The following is a 19,608-nucleotide window of genomic DNA, read 5'->3' as shown; positions in this document are numbered from 1 at the left end:
ATGAAGTAAATGTAACTGTCACTCAGTGGTTTGTCTGCAGGTGTGAGTTGGGGTTTGAGCTCAAACTGGTCTGGGTGGTCTGGGCTGTCATTTTTGCTTGAGGGGTAGTTTTGGTTTCCCTCACGGGATGCTGTGTCTATGGGGTTCTTTGCTTGAGTTAAAAGATAAGCTGGAAAGAAGAGCTTAAAAATGTGGGAAAAGGTCGGTGGGTACATGCAGGTGCGTAGTAAAGGTCAGATTTTGGAGTCCAGCTGGTGACAGAATATCCACACTAAATTTTTATCTGTTTTGATCCTTTGTTTTCGGAAATGGTATTAGTCTCCAACTATGATTGTGAGATCTCCATCTTGACCTCTGCATACCGTAAGATTTCAGGCTCACAGTATAGACTCACTAATGAGATGATCTCCAACTAATGGTTGATCTCCCCTGTACCCTTTGTCTCCAATGTGTGGAATATATATGTTATGCATTACTAGGGGGACACCTAGGCACAACTTTAAAATAACAGCAAATCAATTGAGACACAGTAACCCTGCTTTTATTCATTTGGTTCTTTTGGATTATTTGATTCTTATTTCAAATACTTGCTAATACCCTCCCTCCTTTTTGTAAGTAGTGAGCTGGACTCAAGCTCACTCACTGCCTTGCTAGGTACCAGTGTTTAGCTAGAATTTAGTAATATTTTGCTTTCCTTTTAAGTGATTTTTTTTTGCTACCTTGTATTTTTTCACAATGATTCCTAATTTTCCACTCAAGAGAGTGACTAAATTTTGCCTTTAAAATTTTTGTTTTAAAAAATTTAATCGATTTTAAAGAAAAATGTTAAATATGTTTAAATGTTACTTGTTGCTAAATTCTTCACATTTTCTCTGACTGACTCTGTGAACATGATAAGTTTTCTCATGGGTCAAAGAGTGTGGGGGCTGAGGCTAGGACCCACCTCCTCCAATCAACTTTCTTTTATTAGCATTATAATAAACAATAGGATTTTATTTGGGAAATAAAAATAGTTTTGCTACTGAAAACGGGGGATGACAGAATTGGAGAATGTGGTATGTGTTGGAGGTTGGATGTGGCCCTGATGGAAAAGGTGATATGGGAGTGAGTAAAATTTGGGAGTTGCTTCTCCAGCATTTCTCAGGTATCTCAGTTATTTCTGCTTTATCTGTAGAACTGACTTGTTTAACAGGTGTTTCCTGAGCGTCTGCTTTGTGCAGAGAAGTGTCCTGAGAATATGAGGAGAAATCTGGTGTTCTCCACCTTGTTGTATAAGGTGAGGGAGAGGACATGTGTTGCTGTGGCTACTAGTGTGAGTGTATGATGGTAAATGCTGTCAGAGCAAGCGGCCAGGATGTCTTTGCCCATGAGGAAGGGGAGATCATCTCTGGCTGGGGTCTTGAGGCCGTGGCTCAAACTCATGTTTTCACAAAACTACATATCTTTCTCCCTTCTATTTTTAATCTCTCTTCCTAAATCTCCATCAGTTTTGGTGGGAGAAGGGACTCTCGTTTGTCGACATTACTCTTGAGAAGGACTGTGTCCAAAAGGAAGTCACGTTCATCCTCAGAAGACAGTGGCTCCCAGAGTTCTGGATCTAGCACACCTCTGTTTAGTTGGATATTTACTTAATTGTTTTGAGTCCCAGGTTCTTCTTCTTCATTGATGATAGTGAAGCCCAGTGTCCTACCTGCTTCATTAGACAGCATATGTAAGAGACATTTATGATGTACACTTGTACATCCATATTATTTTCATTCTTACTAAAGTATTTGAAATACTGATGGTTAATGATTTTGAGTGCATTTTAGGTGTTTAATTCTTTTTTTCTCTTTTTTTTTCTCCTAGGTCTTGATGCAGAACTTTATTATGTGAGAAATGACCTTATTAGTCACTATGCTCTATCCTTTAACCTGTTAGTACCCAGTGAGACAAATTTCCTGCACTTCACTTGGCATGCAAAGTCCAAGGTAAGAGAAGGGTCAACCAGAGATGCCAAGACAGGACCACTCAGGCCCAGAGGCCAATGCAAGGGCTGTATCTGAGGGATGGGCTGCCGTCTGTATAAAAGGGTCTGTGGGTGGTGGGCTGTAGCAGTACTGGGTCTTTTCAGATTTATGTTTTAAATCTTTAGCCTATTTTTTTTTTCTTTGTTAAAGATTTTATTTATTTATTTGGCAGAGAGAGAGCACAACAGGGGGAGTGGCAGGAGAGGGAGAAGCAGACTCCCTGCTGAGCAGGGAGCCTGATGTGGGGCTCTATCCCAGGACCCTGGGATCATGACCAGAGCCGAAGGCCGATGCTTACCTGACTGAGCCACCCAGGCGCCCCTCTTTAGCCTATTCTGTTAGACTTTCTCAAGTCCTTTAAAATGAAGGTAGCCATCATTTATGTGACTAGCTAATGACAGAACACTTAACGTCCTTTCAGGCTTTTCAAGCAGGGATGCAGATCTAGTTGGAAGAGGGAACAGTTGGACCTGCTAATGACTGCTGTTACTGTGAACTGATAGCAGTAGAGGATGGGGAAGTGAGATAGGTGTTTTGGACATGTGTGAAATAACGGATACAGGTCTGCCATTTATAGAGAAATGGTAAAAGTGGGATACAACAGATGCAGGCACCCATGTGTGCTGAGGCTAAGCTCCTTTAATAGTAAGGGACCTTCTGCCTGGCTTACTTGTTGCTAAATTCTTCACATTTTCTCTGACTCCGTGAACATGGTAAGTTTTCTCATGGGTCAAAGAGTGGGGGCTGAGGGTAGAGCCCACCTCCCCCAATCAACTTTAATTTCTTTTATTAGCATTATAATAAACAATAGGATTTTATTTGGGAAATAAAAATGGTTTTGCTACTAAAATCTCTTCGAGTTTTTTTTTTAAGTATTATAAAGTGGTGCATGTCCTGATATTTGTGGCAAAGTCGTTTAAATTTGATGACTTTAACATAGATCTTTTTATCTACTTAGAAAACAGTAAAGAATATTAGGAAAATTCAAGTATTAATAGAATTGTTTTTACAACTATTGAGACTTTGTAGATCTACACCCCAAAGTAATCATTGTTTATAGTTTGGTATATTTCAAACTCATTTTTTAAAAATCTTTTTAAACAAAAAGGGGATTTTATCATACCTATATTGTACAATATTTTTCCCCTTACTAATACTGTACTTTGGCATCTTCCCATTTCTCTACTTGTAGATTTAACTCGTTCTCTTTAATGGCTTTATAGCATGATATTATATGGATATATGATTATTTCTTAAGGGCCTCATTGACTCATGGATTTTTGATAGCATTTCACTATTTCAAACAATGCTTCCTTTCACTGTTAGAGATAGTTTCCTTCACTTCATCTGGCAGGCAAAATCCATGGTACAGGGATAGGGAAAACAGTTGGTAGTTCATCTTTTGTTGATGTTTCTACCTTTGTTATTGATGAATATAGAAACAAAAAACGTGTGCGAATGTGTAACTGTATGTATGTATGTATGTATGTGTATGTGTATGTAGGTATATATGTGTGTCTGTATACATGCGTTGAGAAATTTTTGTGCACTTGTGGAATTATTTTTGAGTAGTAAGTTATCACCAAGTAGTGAAATGGCAGGGTCAGAGTGTGCATGCTTAAAATTTTGGTTGATATTGCCAAATTATTTCTCCCTTCCCTCTCCCAAGATGGTAGCAATGAACCAGCATTCCTTGCAAAGTGAATAGGGGTGCTTATTTCTTCAATTCATTTATTAACACTAAATATTTTAAGTATAGTTGTTTGCTAACCAGATGAGTAGAAATGATTATATAACTATCCATATATTCATATTATTATTACAGTTGACCCTTGAATAACATGGGTGTTACGGGATACTGATGCCCCCCTGTAGTCAAAAATTTATGAATAACTTCTGACTCCCCCGCACTTAATCACTTATGGTCAATTAACACATATTTTATATGTTATATACACTTTATACTGTAATTCTTAGAATAAAGTAAGCTAGAGAAAAGAAGATGTTAAGAAAATCATAAGAAAGTGAAAATCCATTTACGGTATTATACTATAAAAAAAAAAATCCATGTAAATGGTCTTGTGCAGTTCAAACCGGTGTCAAGGATCATTTATATATATATATATATATATACACATATATATATATGTGTGTATATATATATATACACACACACTCAAGCATACATTGCAGAAACATTATATGCACATATACATATAGGCATTAAAATACAGCTGCAGTAATGCGAATAAATTTGACTTAGCTTGGATTCTGGGTAAAACATGTGCCTTGTTGTCTGCAGCACCTCAGCTGTCCAACAGTGTTGCCTTGGGGTATCCAAATATGGGCCTGCTTTTTTAGTGGTGGATTCATCTTTAGGGTAAAAACTGCAAAAACAGAGGTCAAGAGAGAAAATTCATGTGAAACAATTAAGAACATTTAGTAAATGGTAACCTGGATATGCTGAAGTGCCAGAAGATACAGATGATTCAGAAAAGGTTCACATGAGACATTTTAATCTGGGATATGTCAGTTTCAATGAGTAGGCACCTGAACTCTTCAAAGAAACTGCGCTAACACATCTTCCAGTATTCTTATATAACATTATGTGACATTATTTAGGGGTGGGGGTAACTTTTAATTTTGATATAAGTTCCAACATAAAAATTACAAGAATAGGACAAAGAATTCTCCTATATCCTTTACCCAGATTCACTGATTATTACTGGTTTGCTTCATTTGCTTACTTTATCATTCATTCTTTCTCCCCACCCTCAGGCACACACACTTTTTTTCCTGAACTGTATGAAATGAATTGCAAGCATCCTGTCTTTAGCCTTAAGTACATCAATTTATATGTTCTAAGAATAAGAGCATTCTTTACATAACCAGAGTACAGTGATCAAAATCAGAAACTTAACATTGATACAATACTGTTATCTAATGTATAGTATTCACATTTCATCACTTATCCTGATGATCTTCTTTATAGTTCTTTTTTTATTTGATTCAGTATCATGCATGCAGTTGGTTGATGTACCTTTAGTCCGCTATTAATCTGGAACATTTCTTTGGCCCCTTTTCGTATGTTTTGACCTTGACATTTTTGAAACACAAGGTCCCTCAATTTGAGTTGTCTGAGGTTTCCTCGTGATTAGATTCAGGAATGTCTCTTTGCTAGGAACACCACAAAAAAGCTGTCCTTTACAGTGCACATGATGTCAGCTTACCACATTACTGGTGATCTCTGCTCACTCAGTTCACTAGGTTTCTCCACTGTGAAGTTTTCTCCTTTATAATGAGTAAGTAATTGTGGGGAGATTTTGTGAAATTATATTTTAAAAATTCTATTCTTTATCATGCTTTCAACCGCTAGTTTCTGCATCTGTGTTTAGAATTAATTTTTACTTTTTAGCCAGTGCTGTCAAAGAGATTCGTATGTTCCCTCTCACTGGAAGAGGTCAGATCCATATTCGGTAAATATTAGGTGGGAGTATTGTAGAAGGAATGGGAACTCAAGCATTTGTGGAGTAGCTGGTCTTGAATTTTAAGTTCCCTTGCTACTCTGAGATCCAGTGTTCTCTGAACATCTTTCAGGCAGAGAAGCTTCTTATATTCTCCAAGAAATTGATACTTAATCCTTTGTTACTTTTCCTACTGTTAATGTTGATGAATATAAAACCAAATAATACATATATTTTGAAGTAGTGAAAAATGTAATGAAATAGAGAATCTACTATTCTATTGACCTTGAATAGGGTGTGATTATTTCTGGGCCCATTTAGGAAAAAATGATGATAGATCATGCCAGTGGTTCCTGGGCAATTATATGGGTAGTGACTTGTGAATAAAAGTGACTTGCAGTGTGGCATGTGGCAGTTGTAATTGAACAGAATTAAACCTTCTCTTAACCTTTACTTTTTAAAAATACACATACATTGGATGTTTTTATTTGGAGTGAGTTTCAGGGATCTGATATTGCCGATAGTGGATGTCTGAGGAATTTTAGGAGCCTGCCACAGGAGGAAGTTGGAGTGGAAAGGGCTCAGTAGAGAGAGGAAAGTGTTCAGATGAATATACATATTTGAAAGGGTTCAGATGAATATATATATTTGTACTTGCCTGGGCACAGTTTGGGTCAGGAGGCACCCTGGTATAGCTCTGTGGTCCTTCTCAATTCTTTATGAATAATTTCTAAACTACTTCTGTGGCAGGTTTTAAATACCATCATCAGTGCACATTTGAGCTACTATTGCTGGTATGATATTCCTGGTAAGGCAGAAAGAAGTTCCCTGACTTGTTGGAGGGCAACACCACCTATTTACACATCTAGCCAGAATCATAGAGGGTGGGGTATACTTCTACACCTACCAAGTCCAGTTGATTATCTCTCATAATTATACCTTAAATTCATCTCCTACGTCTTTCTGGACCTGATGCCCCATCTGTAGTTTGGGCCTTCATTGTTTCTTAACAAGATATGGAAATAGTTTTCTAACTGGTCTCCTTGCCTCTGGACTGACTTCTTGCTGCACTGCTGCTGCACCTCACGCCCCACCTTCTGCCCCCCAAAACTACTCCAGGTCTCTCAGTTGCCACCAGAATAAAGTTCTGATTTCTTAGGAAGCCTTTATGATCTTGTTTCTGCCTTTTCTACTTCCTCTTCAGCTAGTTGTTCAGTGCCATTTTATTTGGCAATTTTTTGAATGCCTTGGACTCTGTTACATTGCTGCTGTTTGCACTGCTAGAAATGCCCTTTCCCCATTCTTTATCTCTCTCTCTTTTTTTTTAAAGATTTTATTTATTTATTTGAGAGAGAGAGAGAGCGCATGAGAGGGGGGAGGGTCCGAGGGAGAAGCAGACCCACCGCTGAGCAGGGAGTCCGATGCGGGACTCGATCCCGGGACTCCAGGATCATGACCTGAGCCGAAGGCAGTCGCTTAACCAGCTGAGCCACCCAGGCACCCTCCATTCTTTATCTTTTGAACCCCTGTTCATCTCATAAATCTCAGACCTGGTGTCACCTCTTGGTTGGCTATGCCAAGTGCTCCTTTCTGTACCACAGCACCCTTCTCTTTCCTCCTTCATAGCCCTTGTCATACTCTAAGAATATTGTAATGGTTGATCTTCTTTTCTGTCTCCCTCCTAGATGCAAAGCACTTCAAAGGAGGAACTCCTTTTCATCTGTCTCTGTGTTCCCTCTGCCTGGTATATAGCACCTGGTACTTAGTTACAGGTGCTCTTTTACTGACCACAGAAGAGATGCACAGGTCGAAGCCACAGGGCACAGCTCAACAAACAGGGATCTTTTTAGTGGTTAGAGCTTTTTAAAGTTGGAATGTATTAGGAATGGTGAATTTCCTGTTTCTAGAAATGTGAAACATAGGCTGGGTACACTTGACACCAGTTGTCCACCTGGGATTTGTCAGCTATTTCACTGTGAGTAAAGTTACAAATTTGAAGACACGAATGGAATTCATAGATTGAATATATAGCTAAACTAATTTCACAAGTTCATCTGTAACAGGATTTAGAATTTAGGGGAAAGTAATCATCTTCTATCTTAAAATATTTTATAATAAAAATCTAAGGAATATGTTTGTGTTAATCCAGTTTCAGGCTTTGACTACATTGCAACCCCTAATTCCAATTTTAGGTCATAATCTCTTTGGTAATTTTGGCACAGTTGAGTAATTGAACTTTGTTTATTTTAAAAATTCATCTTTTGAGTAATGTATGCATATGGTACAAAATTCAAAAGGCATAAGGGGTATACAGTGAAAAATAAGTCCTCTATACTTTGCTAGTCCATCCCTAACCAATCTAGACACCAAGTTGCCCTTCTATTGGCAACCACTGTTATGTGATTCCTGTCTCCCATTCTAAAGGTAGTCGGTACACAGATAAGCATCTTTGTGTGTGTGTGTGTGTGTGTGTGTGTATTTTAACAAGTAACATACTGCATACTTTCTGCAGTTTGCAGAGCACTGAACAACATATCCTGGTAAAGTTTCTCTGTCACTGCATATAGAGTTGAATGTTTTTTCTTTCAAATCACTGAAAAATACATTATATGGTTACAGTTTGGTTTATTGATCAGTTGTTATGAGAAAAAAAATTAAGACCCAGATTTGGGAAGGGACTTGCTTAAGGTAGTAGAAGCAGAAGACAGAGGAGGTAGACGTGACTTGAAATGGGAAGGTCACACAAGGGGGTAAGAGAGATGTGGCTTCTTCACCTGAGAAGACACAGAGGGTTCTTCACCTGATCATGTTGGCTCTAGGGATACAATCATGAAATTTCTGGAGGAAGGCCACAGCTCCTAAGCTCTAACACTTTATCAGAAATTCTCAGTTCTTGCTTTTTAAGGTGTGCCAGGAGGTAAAATATTTGCTTCCAAAGATCTCCAGGCTCTCCTTGAGATAATCTGTTCACACTGTAGATATTTTAACATTAGTTTTCATACATCAAAGCTTTTGCTAATAGTGTTGCTTTTCAGTGTTTACCTGGTAGTTTTGTCTTGCCAGACAGACTGTGGTCTTCTCATAGACTGAAGCTGTATCCTATTCTTGACATTTGTGTCACATAGCCTTAGTCAGTGGTTGTTAAATACCATTGGTTAATTGCATTTGCAGGTGGGATGAGAACTCTGGTATTTCTTCTCTTTCGCAAGACCACATGGTCAAAAACAAAGACTACTAGGTGGTTTTAACAAATAGTTTCTTCTGTATTCCAGAACATTCACTAGTATCTGGGAAAAAAGCATGCCACTGCATCTGTTAAGTGTCAGTAGACGTTTTAGGCAGCTGGAAGGCAAAAATATACTGAAATATAGCAGAATACTCCCCCAACTACATCCACTCTGTAGCTGTTCTCTGGTTTCAGGAAATCTTCATCCTTGTCAGGAGAGTCTGCAGGGAGCTTGCCCAGAGTTCCTACAGCAGCCCCAGGCCAGCTGGCAGTATCTCCTGCAGAGTGGGATTTCTGTGAAAAAGGCGGAACTTCTGGTAAATTCAGAGAAATTAAAAGGCTATATGGCTGTAGGCAAATGTATTCACGTTAAATCTGTACTGTGTTCCAGAAGGAAATGGCTTTACTCATCAGCTGCCTATTTGCAATTGCCATTTGTTTCCAAGTAAGGGAAGATTACCAAAAATGTTTATTTTTTAGCTTATTCAAATATTTACATTTTCTCTAGCTTCTTTTCTGAAACATTTTGGCTCATTCTTTTTTCTGATAAACAACTGCTGTTCAGATTTCCTTTGTTCCAGTAGATTATGAATGTTAGCTTTAGGATGGATCTGTTTCTTCAAAGGATCATGGGCAAGTGAGAGTCCACATAGATTGATACGTTGCTAAGTAAAGAAAATTGGACAGTGATAATTGGCAGTTTGTTCTCTGACCCCAGAAACTGCAATCTAAAAATTAATATCCTAAGGATTTCAGAGAGAGAAGAGAACTGCCTTGTGAATGCCTGGCATGTTTAGATAGTCCCTCAAAAAGGGAGCCAGCAGAGGGGCAGGCTTCTGTGCTTTATACTCCTTATTCCTCAAGGCTACTTTTCTAGCCAAAGGGTCAGCCTTCGCAAATCTTCTACCCAGCCCCACTCACAAGCTCATTTCCCTCCCCCTTGCCTTTCTGAGATACTCGGGTGCTAATCTTGTCCCCTGCCCTCTGCATTGCCGTTAGGGCCTTTGACCCTATTTGCTATTCTTTGCTTTCCTAGAAGTTCTGGTCCTTGGTTAGCTGTGCCTCTGCTTACAATAACTGAGACCTAGAATAAAAGAGACAGCATATGTGGGGAAACATACATGTGGCTTTGAATCTGTTAAGTTTGAGAGAGAGAAGATTATTTTATATATATATATATATATATATATATAGTAGGTAATTGGGCATATGGGGGAGCTTGAAGGTATAAGAGAGTGAGAGACAAGTGGATGATACGAGATCCTATCAGTGGTGAAATGGACTAGAACCTAATATACTAGGAGAAGAAAGTTCATTATTTAGAGAGGAGGATATATCTCTCCTTGGGACTAGAGTACAGAGGTTGAGTACTCTAACAGATCTTTCTCATGCTGATAAGAATGACAGGAGGTTCCTGTGGGTTAGCTGAAGGAGATGACGACATTGTCTGAAGAGTGAGGAGGTAGTGAGGGCAGCAGGTGGTGAAGTGGTGAGGTCCTGTGACATTTGGAATGAGTAGACTAGGGAAGGAGAGGAGTTGTGAAGAAGGGCTTGCTGACAGGATTAAGGGCCTGTTCTGAGCCTGGAGGGTCATCTTTGTGTAGAAGCACCCTTCTCTCTGGGGATATGATTCCCTCCAGCAGTGCTGGGCAACTGTAGAGTCAGAGATTGTCAGGGTGCTGGTGTGGCCCTCTGAGGTATGAGGGTGCCAATATGACTGTGTCGTTAAGTCGTCTTTGGAGCACAAGCTCTGGGAAGGTGAAACCAAGTCACTGGCTGGGCTGGAGAGGAGAGAAATAGCTGAATTGGCCATTGCATTCAGCTCTGAGCACAGCCCTTGGCTTACAAATGTGCTTCATAAATGTTGGCTGAATCAGGGTGGTGGAGACAACTGGTTTTGTAGGAATCAGAAATAGCGATGGGATCTTTGATTGGGTGGGATTTGTGCATTTGTTGTGGTTCTGGAGTAATTATTATGTAGCAATGCTGAATACTTAATATTGAAGTGACCAGGAAGATGGCAGGAGACAAAGTGAGCCAAGGGCAAAGGCCTCTGCAAAGTTTTTGTCTGTTGTTGATGTATGTTGATGGTGTGAGAAATAACCATCTTGAGTAGAATTTGTGAACTTCAGGATATAGGGGATTTTGCATGAGGGGAGAATGTCTAGAAAGGACCTAATGATCCTAAAAGAATACTGTCTGGGCCCTGATGATCAGGTGTTGTAAGAACTGAATGATAGACAGGGGAAGAAATGACTTCTGAGGAAAGTCAGGTTGCGGGAGAAAGTGGGGAAGACAATTGTAAAAAGCCTAAGAGTGTAGGAGGCAGTTTTAGAATAGTGGGGGTCCCAAGATGGAAGACAGAACAGAAGGGCTGCAGCAATGTTCTTGGCAGAGCATGGGAGCTTGTGTCAGAATCTCTGGGGTCAGTAGTAAGCTGTGCTTGTGGGGAAGTTCATTGGGGCAGTAGGGTAGCTACTCTGGAATGACTGCTGATGCCACTGGGGTCTGCATTTATCGGGCAGACCTGTGCCAGCCTGAGAGCGTGTTGTATTAATTATCCTATTTGATCCTCATAATGTGTTGTAGTACCTTCATTTTACAAAAACTGAAACTCCGAAAAGTAAGGGTCACAGAGCCTCATGGTTCCAGTCCAGTTCTTGCTTTATTTCTGTTTTGCATTTGCCCTTCATGTATTGTCCTGTTCAAAGATAGCATGGATATAGGGATATATAGGCAATGAATTCTCAGTATTGTTGAAAAGCCTGCTTCTTGGCCCAAACGCTGCCAGGGTGTAGCTAGCTATCTAGCACCCCCTGGTGGCAGTGACAGTATTGTGGTGTGCTAAGGTAAGCGTGAGTACGGACTAGTTCAAGGTACCAGTAAGTCCCTGATACCCAGCAGCAAGAACATTTTCTTTGTTGTGAACATGGCACTTACCAGATACAGCCTTTAACAATTGTTTGTATGTGTATCTTAACTGCAAAGTAATAGTTTGATATTTGTATATCCATACAGTGTTCAGGGACATTCAAGTATGAAAGTGTGAAAAGAGACCCACTCATAGGGGGAGTTAAATTCATTGGCATGAATGCTTCTTATCCATGGGTAGACAGATTTGCCCCAGCCAATCCCTTTCCTTATAAGCTAGGATGATACTCTCTTCCTCTTTCTTTTCATCTTTATTATGTCCCGTTTTATTGGCTTTTTTCATTAGCATATAAACACATTTTAATACCTCTCATTAAAGAAAGAAAAGCCTCAGAATCAGTACCCCCCCCAACCCCCAACCTGGTTCCTTTTTTCCTGGTTAAGTTTCTTAAAGAATGGTTTTCTAAACCTCTTCTACCACTCTTTTCCCAACCCATTGCTCCTTGGCTCCTGCCGATTCTAGCTCTTCACCAAAACCACCCTTGTGACCACTGAGTGGTAGAGGAGTACCATTCTTACCAAGACCCCAGCGGGGTGTACAGAGAGTAATGTGAAATGTAAGGCCTCATTAAAGGTCTTGAAGGTGGCAGCTGTTCCGAATTTCAGCTGTTGTTTTGCAGTTTGAGCTGTTTCTTCCATGACCATCAGTTTAGCAATAGGTCTGTATTTGTTGATGCTGGCTGGTTTTTGTTTTTGTTTTTTTTTAAGATTTTATTTATTTATTTGAGAGAGAGGGCACAAGCAGGGGTAGCTGCAGGTAGAGGCAGAGGGAGAAGCAGGCGCCCCGCTGAGCAAGGAGCCCGATGGGGGCTCGACCCCAGGACCCTGAGATCATGACCTGAGCCGAAGGCAGACGCTTAATCCACTGAGCCACCCAGGCGCCCCAGATGCTATTTGGTTATGTTAAGCCACCTATGTAGGCCAGATATTGATAATTGTTACTGGTGTTCTGATGATATCTTCGTAATTACCTCTTTTCCTTTCTGTATACTGAATTGCTTGAGAAATAGATTCAGAGATTAGATGGGCTTCCAAACGTAAACTTTCTTTATGGTGAAAGCTGGACTAGAGATATTCTTGAGATATGCTTTGTAATCTGCTTGTGGAGTGAGTGGATCTGCAGAGCAGACCTTCATCCACCAGCCACATGGAAGCCCTCAGAGCCTGGCATTTATCAATCAGAGAAGATATTGGTGACTAGTCAGTCGTTTGTAAATTACACATCTCAACATCTTGGCTCTTCATATCTGTCTCTCCAGGGCCTTTCTGTCAGTGGCTGTGTAGTCCTCAGCAAGATTTCTGAATCCTAGAATGAAGATTTTACAGGAGAGTTGTAGTACTGTTCTAGACATGAAATAGAGGGTGGCTTACTGGGTTGACTTTTTATCCAGTTGAAAATTCCTGAGACTCTTTCTGACAAGTTGGATTTTGTTATAGCTAGATTATTTGTACATATGAAAGACTCATGCATTTACTAGTTCATGAGCTAATCAGTGAAGTCAGACTGTTAGTGTCCTTTCTGTTACCACAGATTCAGTTTGTTTGTTTCTACATTTTACAGGTTGAATATAAGCTGGGATTCCAAGTAGACAATTTTGTGGCTATGGACATGCCCCAGGTCAACATTTCTGCTCAGGGGGAAGTTCCACGCACTTTATCAGGTGAGCCTGAAAGAGTTAACATACTGTTTTCAATTGTGTCCCCCATATCCCAAGAAGAACAGTTTAATAATTGATGTGTAGTGTATCTTACTTGATAGGCTTAAGATGTATAAGTACTTTGAAAAGTAATTTTTGAAAATCCTGATTATTTGCACTGTATTTTAAACCATTCCTTTTCCATCCCTTCCAGAACTGTCTGTGCTCACTTCTTCCTTGTCTCCTTTTCTGCATTGCTGGCCTTGGCTTCCTCCTGTGTCTGGTCTTGTTCCTCTTGGACTAAATTCCCACACCGTGGCATGGATCATCACTGAACACTCATATCCGACCAAATGACATCAGGCCCATCCGGGCCCACTACCCCCCATCAACTGAGTACATTGCAGACTCTCCCGCCAGTATGCTGTTGTATATCCTCTGCCCTACCTGCCTGTCTGGCCCTGTTGCTGCGTTTTGCCCCAGCATTCCAGTGGCACTGTACTACGTGCAGTTTTGACGTCCTTGCCTTTGCATGTGCCGGTCTGTGTATTTGGAACCCCCTTCTCCTCTTTTCTGCTTATTAAACTCTCATTCATACTAAATATTCTTCAAGACTCAAAATCTCCACTGTCCTTTTTCTGCTTCCTTTCTCCCCCCAGGTCTTAACTCTTTCTTCTGTTCTTCATACTCTGTAGGATCTTGTAATTTGACTGTTTTTGAACTGATCACATTATCTTGTAATTCTTTGTGCTTGTCTCTCCTTGCTGGCCTGTGGCTACCCTGAGGGCAGGAACTGTCTTTTTCAGCCATCTGCCCTTGGTGCCTAGCACTGCATCTGCACAGGACAGTCATGTGATACATGTCTGACTAAATGATTTAAGTGTCATATATACCCCAATTTAACTACTGTTGAGCCAGCCTTTTGAGAAGGGCTCCTGAAGATGTGAGATTTTAAGAAAAGCAAAGTGAATTTCTTAAAACTTCAAAGTGTAAGCCGTGTACTTTCCACAATATAGCAGTACCATGGAACTCTTTCTGGCAGTCTCATCTGTTATTAGTGACATACATTAAGCTTTAAGAAGGCATAGGGAGGCTTGCTCATTTTTATGGGGCAGTAAAGAAATTCAGAAATGCCCATATTTTCTATACGCTCATGCAGATGATAGAATGATACTCTAAATTTGTAGAAAAAGAATCTTAAACTGAAAGATTGAAAAAAAAAATGATTTGCACCAAAGTCTGTTATCTCGTTGCTACAGTAATTGATTAAAGCCAGTTTCTAAAGGGTTTTTTTTTAAATTCAGTTGATTAATTTATCAGGTTTATCAGTTTACAGGTTTATATTTAATCTCTTCATTAAAAGAAATACATAATTGCATTTTGGTGGTAAATTGTCTTTCCTTTTTATCAAGTAATTGCTGTTTTGTTGCTGATGTGACTGGTAAGGTAGCAGGGTTTGCCTTATTCTATAGCTTTACTGTATTATAATAAGAGGACTTGTGAGACAAAGTGATCTATTAAAAATCATGAGCAAAAGTTGAAAATAATGATCTCTTCCTTTATGTCTTAGCTTGCTCTTTAATGCTAACTTTTATATCTATAATGAATGAAGAAATACTTAATGTCTAAAGCTATGTAGTCTGAAGGTAAGTTCTATGAAAATTTCTGTTTAGTATTATGTAAATGTATTATTTTTAGTTTTATGCAACAAAAATGAAGAATTCTAAAATAGTAGGTATTAATGTTGATTTTTAGAAAAGTAAAATATCTTTTCTTTTTTGCTCTTTAAACAGTGTTTCGGGTCGAGCTTTCCTGTACTGGCAAAGTAGATTCTGAGGTTATGATACTAATGCAGCTCAACTTGACAGTAAATTCTTCAAAAAACTTTACAGTCTTAAACTTTAAACGAAGGAAAATGTGCTACAAAAGTAAGGAATTTATTTACCAGAGTGTGTGTTTTATATAGATGTGATAAGGTCATAAATACATTTTGTCATCTTTCTACAGATTTGTGACCAAATCTTGATAGTTGCAAGTGCGAAAAGAAAGAGCACTAACAGATGAAATTCTGAGATAATCGCCAGGTAGCTTGTTGCCAGGAATCTCCCTTGGGCCCTGCGTTCTCAAAATCTTTTCTCAGAATTGCTAATTTTCCACTAGGGATGTGAAATAGTACTCAAGTGGCTGGTCACCTCACTGTGATAGGGGCCCCTGAGTAACTGAGTGTTCACTGTGTTTTCCTCATAGAGGTGCTAATGCGCAGAAGCATTGCCTGGGGCCAGACGGACTGGGCCTGAGATGGGGACAAGTCACTTACCCTAAGTCTTAGTTTTTTCACTTGTAAACTGGGCATAATAACCTGTTTCAGAAGTTGTTCTTTTTTTTTTCCTCTTAGATTAATTGAATCAAACCTAAATCTTAGAATACCATGTTTTATGCAAAACTTAATAGATGTTAAGTGGGTACTTAATAGATGTTAGTAGCTTTGGTTTTGAATAATCGGTTACTCAAGAAATTACAGTGGCTATGAGAATTCCTAGCACGTAGGCTGTAGATGAAAGAATTTTATTTATTTTTATTTATTTATTATTATTTTTTAAAGATTTTATTTATTTGACAGAGAGAGACACAGTGAGAGAAGGAACACAAGCAGGGGGAGTGGGAGAGGGAGAAGCAGGCTTCCCGCCGAGCAGGGAGCCCGGTGTGGGGCTCGATCCCAGGACCCTGGGATCATGACCTGAGCCGAAGGCAGGCGCCTAACGACTGAGCCACCCAGGCGCCCCTGTAGATGAAAGAATTTTAGAGTTTCTCCTTAAAGGTTATCTAGTCCAACCCGCTCACTTTAACTTGCACTAAGGTAAAGTAACCTAACTTTGCATGGCCACTTAGGTTACTATCTAAGATAGGGAAAATAAAACCCTCTAAACTTATTGAGTGCCTGCTGTTGACAGCTGGTTTACTTCCCTTGAACCCAGTTCTCTCTAGGCAGTGGGTCTCTCATTACCTCCATTTTCTCAGGAGGAAGCTGAGGCTCAGGGCATCTGACTAACTTGCCAAGGTCAGACAGCTAAGTGGTACAGCTGGACGCAAACTCGTGCTCTTAGCTCCATTGTTAAACTCTCTCTCTCAAACATTTCCTACTTGAAATTAGTGCTGAGTGTTATGAAAGTACCTAAGGTCAGCAAGTGAATTAGAACGGCTGCTGTCCAGATACATGCCAATAAGAAAGCTCTACTGCATTGGAATGGACATTTTTTAAATGGAAAGTTAGCAAGCACCTTTTAGCTTCAGTGTTTTGATACATTTTTCAGTTCTAATATACTCAGTTATGTACCTACTTTCATGTAATTTTCAAGCCAAAGTGGACTTTAGAGTCTCTCTCGTTCATTCTAGTCATTATATAATTGATATGAGGAGACTGGGCCCTAGAGAGACCACCTAAGCTTGCACCATCAGTGAGGAGTATAGAAGGCCTGGTTCCTGATCCTTAGGGGAGGGACTAAGTGACTGTACCATGGTTCTTCGCCTAATGTCTAAAGGCAGGATGATGGCCAAATGTGATGTGATCAGTGGAGTCCACCACTTGGTAGCCACTGAGGTTAAGGATCAGCCGACATTCAGAATGATCCCATACTTTCTCCATTTTCTTTAATATGTATGTGAAAATTAACATTAAAATACAGTTGGTGTAATTTTCTACTCTGTTTTAGACTTAAGTTTAATATAGTGCTCCCCTTTTCATTTGGTCGTTATACTTCTGGCCACCCCAATCATCCAGTTCATGGCTCTTTAATATGTGATCCTAATGTGTTTGTCTGGTTTTCTACCCTACTACATTTAAAAAATTGCAACAGAAAATGTATCTGTACTATATCGAATGTTAATGGGTGTTACTGGCAAGAAAATGTTCCTTTTTTATGTGAGAGTGGGGACTGCTTGATCAGGTAAATTTCATTACTTAAGAACTCCTTAGACCCTTTATACTCTGCTAATGTGAATTATGTACCTCCACGGAGGTTAAAATATGTGTCCCCCCCAAACTTCTTGACCACAGAAACCCTTTTAATTGAGCATCTATAAGCAACACCCATAGATTAGGGATTGGTGACTCTAGTGATGATTATCAGAATCGTAATGTAGCATTTATTGTCTTGCAACAAATACTTCCTCAGTTCAGGCAGTGTTCTAAAAGAACACAAAACTATGTTAGAGAAAAGCTCAGAAAATGTAGAGTATTTAAAGATTTTCATGGAAAAGGAAGAATTTCTAAAGCATTTTTTATCTTTTTTTAAATTCAGAACTTGAAGAAGTAAAAACTTCAGCCTTGGACAAAAACACTAGCAGAACTATTTGTAAGTGTTACTGAGTTACTGTTCTCCATCACAAGGGAAGAAAAATGGCTGATTGCAAATGCATGTGATTGTATAAGGCTCAGAGGCCTTGTAGTGTCCAGTTTGTCAAGAGATATGTGAGGCCTTGCTATTTACCTCACTGATGTTTTGTAGATTGGTATATAGTCAGGGGAAATGATTAGAATATTGACATTTTTGTGAAGCAAAATTCATACATATTTTATAGCAAATGATCTATAAGCAAGAATTTATATGACATCATTTCAAATGGTTATAATTAAAGTATGAACATAAAACATGTATAAGATCCTCATCTCAATAGCAGAAGGTTAGAAAATCTGACTAGTGACCTGGATGGGTTAACCCTCAGCTAATTTCATCCAGGTGAAAATGCAAGCTTAAAGGATACTTAAAGATACGTATTTAAACCTACAGAACAGAAACTCCAAGTAGATCTTTATTTTTTGTTAATGGTTGTGTCTAGATGGTATAACTTAGACTTCTTTTTTCCTTTTCTGATGTGGACACATATTGAGTCTTACACTTCCTGAGATAGTTTTAATAGCACTATCTTAAGAGGATGAAAAAATTTGTGGTGGGGAGGAATTTCAAATATGCAAAAGTTGAGAGAATGCTCTGATGAACCTGCACGTGACCATTACCCTACTTCAGTAATGATCAACGTTTTGCCAGTGTTGTTCCATTGATTTCCTCCTCCTTTTCTGGATGGGTAAGTGGTTGGGGAGGAGTAGAATATTTTAAAGCACAGTTCAGGCATCATATCATTTCATCCATAAATATTCCAGTATGGATTTCTTTAAAAAAAACGGCAATTAAGGGACACCTGGGTAGCTCAGTTGGTTAAGCGTCTGCCTTCGGCTCAGGTCATGATCTCAGCCCGCATTGGGCTGCTTGCTCAGCAGGGAGCCTGCTTCTCCCTCTGCCCCTCCCCCTGCTTGTGCTCCCTCTCTCTCAAATAAACAAATAAAATCTTTGTTTTTAAAGGTAATTTAAAAAATAACCCACAGTCCCCCAACACCTATTCACTTGTATTTGATTTATTACATTTAACAAAATTAACAATAATTCCTTAATAAATTCTAATAGACAATTCCCTTATTGTCTCAAAAATATCTTTTTATAGTTTTGCCTCCACATCAGGATCCAAATGAAGTCCACACACTCTATTTTGTTGACAGATATTTTATATTACTCAGAAATCACTCACCCCCCCCCCTTATATCACTTTTTTGTTGATGAAATTGAGTATTTATCCCATCGAATTTCTCCTATCTTCATTTTTGTGGTGTTAACATACTTTTTTTTCTCCTGTAAACTGGTAATTAGATTTTGTACATGATTAGATTTAGGACCAACTCTTGGCAAGAATAGTTCATAGATGGTAGTATGTGCTTCCTATTTTATCTTTTTCTCACCTCAGGAGGCAAAGAGTATCTAGCTATCCCAAAGTAGATTTTTTTTTTTTTTAGAGATTTTATTTTGTTTATTTTAGAGAGCAAGCGGGGTGGGGAGGGCAGAGGGAGAGAGAGTCTTAAGCAGACTCTGCACTCAGCACAGAGCCCAATGCCAGGCTCGATCTCATGACCCTGAGATCATGACCCGAGCCAAAACCAAGTCAGACACTTTACCGACCGAGCCACAGACAGGTGCCCCCCCAAAGTAGACCTTTTTTGAAGGTAAAGTAATATAATACATTGTCTGCTTTTTTAGAATATTTCATTTGGATTTATCTCTAAGAAGAAAGAAAAACTATCTTAAAAAATATCACTGCTCCCCAAATTTACTTTGAAAATTCTGGTGACTTTACCCATTTCTTTTATGCTAGTAGGATGTTATTTCACACAGAGAAACTAGAATATTGCATATTCCTGGTCTCTGGCTGTCTTTTCTTCAGTACCTCTCTTCTTCCCTCCCTTTCTATCCATGCATTCAGCATCTATTGAAAGTCTGTGATGTGCCAGGTGGTAT

At 39.2% G+C, this 19,608-nt stretch overlaps 1 protein-coding gene across 5 annotated transcripts in view; it reads left to right on the top strand.

Moving 5' to 3' along the window:
- Positions 1 to 19,608, top strand: part of RYK (receptor like tyrosine kinase) — a 94,971-nt gene that overhangs the window by 32,125 nt on the left and 43,238 nt on the right. For 3 of the 5 annotated variants that reach the window (XM_027582786.1, XM_027582785.1, XM_027582787.2), the window contains exons 2-5: positions 1,849 to 1,970; positions 13,192 to 13,291; positions 15,061 to 15,195; positions 17,566 to 17,619. In XM_027582786.1, the coding sequence (XP_027438587.1) occupies positions 1,849 to 1,970; positions 13,192 to 13,291; positions 15,061 to 15,195; positions 17,566 to 17,619 (411 nt within the window). Of the gene's footprint in view, positions 1 to 1,650; positions 1,712 to 1,848; positions 1,971 to 13,191; positions 13,292 to 15,060; positions 15,196 to 17,565; positions 17,620 to 19,608 lie in introns of those variants that run through there. The other 2 variants (XM_027582788.1, XM_027582789.1) reach the window with 2 other exon arrangements.

Source organism: Zalophus californianus, chromosome 1 (assembly GCF_009762305.2).
Source record: "Zalophus californianus isolate mZalCal1 chromosome 1, mZalCal1.pri.v2, whole genome shotgun sequence".
Classification (NCBI taxonomy): domain Eukaryota; kingdom Metazoa; phylum Chordata; class Mammalia; order Carnivora; family Otariidae; genus Zalophus; species Zalophus californianus.
This window is presented reverse-complemented; position numbering and strand designations above follow the sequence as displayed.